Source organism: Ceratina calcarata, unplaced genomic scaffold (assembly GCF_001652005.2).
Source record: "Ceratina calcarata isolate Rehan_Ccalc_2016 unplaced genomic scaffold, ASM165200v1 scaffold382, whole genome shotgun sequence".
Lineage (NCBI taxonomy): Eukaryota > Metazoa > Arthropoda > Insecta > Hymenoptera > Apidae > Ceratina > Ceratina calcarata.
This window is the reverse complement of record NW_017161445.1, coordinates 57,729-63,307: the sequence shown is the minus strand read 5'-3', so window position 1 is coordinate 63,307 and position 5,579 is coordinate 57,729. Positions and strand designations below refer to the sequence as shown.

General features: G+C 34.1%; 1 protein-coding gene across 1 annotated transcript in view; it reads right to left on the bottom strand.

The window, feature by feature from the left end:
- Nucleotides 1–5,518, bottom strand: part of LOC108625953 (monocarboxylate transporter 9) — a 9,609-nt gene extending 4,091 nt beyond the window's left edge. The window contains exons 1-6 of the mRNA XM_026814386.1: nucleotides 5,247–5,518; nucleotides 4,514–4,669; nucleotides 3,882–4,073; nucleotides 3,516–3,637; nucleotides 1,810–1,818; nucleotides 123–393 (exon numbers count right to left, since the gene is read on the bottom strand). Of these exons, the coding sequence (XP_026670187.1) occupies nucleotides 123–393; nucleotides 1,810–1,818; nucleotides 3,516–3,637; nucleotides 3,882–4,073; nucleotides 4,514–4,669; nucleotides 5,247–5,460 (964 nt within the window). The 5' untranslated portion in view covers nucleotides 5,461–5,518. The remainder of the gene's footprint in view (nucleotides 1–122; nucleotides 394–1,809; nucleotides 1,819–3,515; nucleotides 3,638–3,881; nucleotides 4,074–4,513; nucleotides 4,670–5,246) is intronic.
- Nucleotides 5,519–5,579: the final 61 nt, after the last annotated feature.

Below are 5,579 nucleotides of genomic sequence, written 5' to 3'. Positions count from 1 at the left end.
GCATTGTTTAAGTATATAGCCTATACATCCTTAAATAAATACAATTTGCTTTTAATTTCAATGATCACCTGACGTTGTCAAATACAAATAGAAGAATTCTTTTGACAGAAGAAAGCACTCACCGACGACAATGCAATAAGTGATAATAATGGTGGGTAGGGAGACCGCGAACGCAGTCATGCAGATACCAGCAGCGACGGTGAGGCCGCCGAGGAAGGCGACTTTTCGGAACGTGAATCTCTTCATCATCGGGCCGCTTATCAGACCCAGGCTGCAAGTAATCGTCCCATTCAAGTGAAGAATCAACGAGGTCTGCGTCGCGGTGATGCCCAACGCGAAGAAACGCTCCCTAAAGATCAGCCCGAAACTCTGCTGGATCGGGAGTATCGCCAGCTGCAATGCATTCATCCATACTTCATATTTCCTTCATTTCCAAATTAATTTTAATAATGCAAACTTTGTACGAATTTAATATTTAATAAAAGAAATTAATTTCTCTGAGGTTTATAATAAAAGTATTAAATGATTCATGTTTAGTTACAAATTGTTAACGCAGAATGTACAACATATTTAAATGTTATAAGGAATCGTTCAAATATGTTTCATGGAAAATATGATTGCTCTAAGGAGGAAAAACTTACGTTAATGATCGTAACGCCCGCGACGATCATCCACGCCCAGCCTCTATCAGCCTCGCCACGTGACATTTTATCAATGATCATGATTCCCGGGATCCCAGTTCCGTTTTCACTTTTTCACCGTTCTCTGAATGACGCCGCTCCTTTGCCTCCGACGTCTTGGTTTCCAACTGGTGACAGACTACAAACTTAGAACGTGTCGACCAAATACCAATGTAAGATGGGATTGGGACGTGTGATAAGATACGCTGGTCGTATAACTCCTTCTAGACTCAAGACAGAAGCATACGCACACGCGAACACATACAAGAATTGTAGGACGGTAGTAACGATCAAATGTTTGAATAATTAATGACGTTCGGTATTGTGATCAAAATCGTCCTTTCATCGTTTTATTATTCCACACTGATAATGGTTCTTGATCAAATCACAGACGTACAGGATGAATCAATAAAAAGAATCAATTTGCCAAGTAATTAACTGATCATTTTATTAAAAGGTGGATTATTTGGATTTTTTATTTCACAGAATTCTTATTTCAACATTCGAGCAGAAATTTCCTACCTCCTTTATCTTTGTACATAAATCACATCTTCAGTTTCTTTGCTATTCATAAAATGTTGACAAGTATTCTATTCATGATCGCAGATAAAGTAATTTATACTGTTAATAATAGATAACTCGGGAATTTGCACGAGTTTGCAAATCGTAAAGCTATATTTTTTAATAGATAATTAATAATTCTTAAAATATGCAGAATTGATAAACTGCTTAACAATGCTTATTGATACAGAGAAATATTAAGTCTCTAAGGATTTTCAGTATTGTAAATATAAAGAATATCTTTCGTGATTGGATAAATACTAAGATAAAGATTTTCAGAATTGCTAGTATACGACGGAATAAAGTATGTCATAAAAATGCGATATTAATACTTAAAACTTTTTTATTTGACGAACGATTGATATAGAACAAGAACGTTTATTGTGTACTGAGTACTCACACGTACATGATTATTGAATGAGTATGGTAGATATCAGAATGTACTCGTGTTCCGACACGTTAAGCTCGTATAAAAGTCTTAACAATGTGTAGTGCCTTGGATAAATATGGCATAGATAAGTATTATGTATTTTTTCACAAGAAATATAGACGATGATGTGTAAGAGACGATTTCTAACTAGTACCTATCTCTGTTTACAAATTTATGGAATATTTGAACAGATTAGCGTTCGTTTATACAGCATAATTACTATTTCGTAAGAGAACCTGAGATAGCCCATAATTTTATGATTGTAACTACAGCTACGTAACTGAAACAAAAATTAAGCTCTCAAGCGTGAGATTAAATTAATTAATAACGACGCACGTGCCCCACTTTCAGTGTTTTCTTCTATGGATGTATGTATGTATGTATGTATGTACTACTTTAGCTGATCTTCTAATAATGGTTTAATGACACTCTAACTGCTACAGCTGTTCAGATAGCATCCAAAGCATTTGTATCTAAGTGAAACTGATCACTAGGCAACATTTTACTTCAGAAATATTATTAATTGATTAATTTATTAAAGAAAATACATAATTCATGTACAATACATCGCTATTCTTCTCTCATTCAAAGATTGTACTGATTTTAAATAGGTAACTTTATTGTATAATAATTTATATTTATTATAATTCATTTTTCATCAATGGGGGCAATTAAAATAATCTAGACTTTATTTGTTTTATTATATATCAAACACAATTTAGTAAAAAAAAATAACTGCACACAATCCAGTTCAAGAAACGAAAACAGGGAAATATGCAAATGAATTTCTATTAATAAACTTGTTATCCGGTTTACGTGATGCATCAAATATTCATAAACGCGCCTTCTTTGATACAATACATGATCTCATCGACTGTTTCAAAAACATTTACAGCCACTATATGAAACATTTTCAGTTACACTTTTCATAGAATAAAATTCACGGAAAATACTTACAATTTCTCTCAAACGAAGCGGAGTTCATTTCTCGTCGTCTTGTCTCGATCGACGCAAGCGTTCGCATCGTACCTCGATGTCATTTCATCGTCATCGCTGACAATTGAGCAGACCGCAATTATCTAACGAATCACCAAGATACAGCAATTTCTTATCACATTTGTGTTTACTCAGAAAAATGTTAGTCGTCGTATCGTTTGGAATATTGTTCTGCTAATTCTCATTCTGTCGTCGATTGCGAGACGAAACGAGCAACAGCAGACGCGCACCGAACGACGCTGTGGATTGCTCGTGACTGGCTCGACGAGGAGTGAACAGTCAGCTCGGCTGATAAAAACCGGCTTCGTGGCTCGACTACAGATCTCGGTCTGGTCTTTGACTTCTTACAAGGAAAATCATTCACCGAGCGTCTGTTGCTACTGACGCGACGGTACTCTTTAATCTAATTTGTTGCTCTTTATATCGCGCTTCTTTCACTCGGAATAGGTCAGTCAATAATAAAAGAATCAAAACTGCTATTACAGTGTGATTAATTTAATGAATTTATTAATAAAATGAAGATTTTTCTTTAATACTTTGACATTATCACTCTTTAGTTTTATGTCTAATTCTAATCTATTCCCACTAGTTACACAGTATTCATATGTAATGAATATCAAGTTGAATTCGATATTACAAGATGATTCTGTATTGTATTAAAAGCACATACTTGTGAAATAATCCAGTGAAGTAACAAATGAATATTACCAATTGACTAACTTGTAGAAAACATAATTTTATTCTTTAACAAGGTAACATTCATTAGTCAAACTGAGAAATACTTGTTTCTTAATTATTATATAATACAATTTAGTTTCTATTGCTACTCAACTGGTGCAAGCACAGACATTTTTCGTTTTTAGTATTGTGTACAAAAACTCGATGCCCCACGTAATGAAAGTTATGAATATCAGTAATGTCATAATGTGTATGCAAATTGTGTAACTATTGCTGACATCTCTGATGTATCCTAGAAAAAAGGAAAGTAGTTAATTTATATTTAATGTAATCAATACTGAATGAAGTTTAATTATTATTGATTAATGTTCAGGTTAATTAATTTTGAAAGGAAGAACTGCATTCATGTTCCAATTTTATGACATTACGTATTTCATAAATTACAGTTTTGTACTAATTCGAAAGCTGTACTGATTTAAATGATCGTAATAAAAGTACATGTACGCGATGAGAAATAAGATTGCTAGTCGACTTACCAAGCAGGGGACTCATCAACACGACGAATAATCCTTTGGATACCATAAACATTCCAAACGCACTAGGCAACTTTTTCAGTGAACAACATTCCGAAATGTTCAGATTTATATTGACCACAGTGGCACCGCGTAAGAATCCAATTATCACAAATGTTACTATCAATGCTGTTCCCTTAGATTGTTCTGCCATGACTGTAAAATACATGTCACTTCATAAAATCATTAGAATCAAAATTAAACATTTATGGCAATCAATTGCAAAATGCATTCACTTATCATATTTAAAAGATTTTAATACTAATGTAACAATACAAAGTTAGGTTTATTTGTGAGCATGTTGATTACTATGATTCTTTTAGAGCGACAACGATAACTCGTCAATGTTACACAACATTATGTACGACCATTGGCGCCTGTTATCGCCTAATCCATTAAAGTCTTTCACTCAAAAATTGTGAACGAGGAGATAAAGGAAACGAACAAAACCTTCGCTCTTAAATAAATTGCTCTATCTCGTTCTCTTCGAAAAAAAGAATAGAAGAATGTTAAATGGAATGCGATAATAAATTTTAATGCAACTATAAACAAATAAAACGTAGTGACAGTGACGAACGTTATTCATGGGTACGTACTGGATCGTCCAAGGCCAACCGTTATGGAAAACACCCAGAACACGATTCTCTTCTTGAATCCGAATCTGTCGAACATGGTCGGTAGCAGAAGTCGGGCAATTATGTCGGTGAACGCAGTTATCGATAGGCAAGAGGCGATTTCCATTTTGCTCATTCCTGTCGACCATCAAGTTCCTTCGAAAAGTTTACCGAAATCTTAGAAAATAGCGCACAGTGGAACGAGACCCGAAGAACGCGTTCAACCATCAACGATTTCTACATTTATTATTGAGATACTACGACTAGCTTTTCGACTGTTCCTCACGTCCCTCAGCTTTGGTTCCACTGTATGCCGTAGCTAGGATCATAAATCATTAACCCTTCATTACGTGAATTCAACTTTAAACTAACATTATGTGAATGTAATGAAGGATTAATAGAAATTCTTTGTAACAAATGTGTTACCTTGTATTTATAAAAATCACTGAGTAACTCAATTTTGTTTACTCATATTGTGAAGTATGCACGAATGCGATTAAATCTAGTTGTTATTTAAGATTCGATTTGACAGTATTTTATTTATATACGTGTCCTCTTATTAAAGAATTATCAGTCACTCTTATTGTTTCGCTAGGTAACAATTAAGCACTGATAATGATATCAGTTCTTATAAAAATTTCATGTTCGTCTCTCTTTTATGACAGTATCCTCTGCTACGACATTTAAATATTGTTATTTATAAAACATTACTTACCTATGCTGGCTAAAAAGAACGGTGTCATCAACTTGAAGTTCGACTCGGCAACATAATAGAAGCTTGAGCCTATGACGACGTTTAGATAAATGCCATTTTTAAGTAAATCTAAATCGAAGATTTCTTTTATTTTCTCGAAACACGCATTTCCGGATTTCTTTTTCATATCTACTGCTTTATTATTTAGTGAAATATCGTTCGTGCCATACTCCATTCGTTTCACTGGCTCCTCTTTACACAGCAGAGAGTCACTTGTACGTAAATCGTTCGTATTCGGCTGTAAATAACGAAATACGTAATACATTTATTCGCGTGTACGAATTATACAAATTT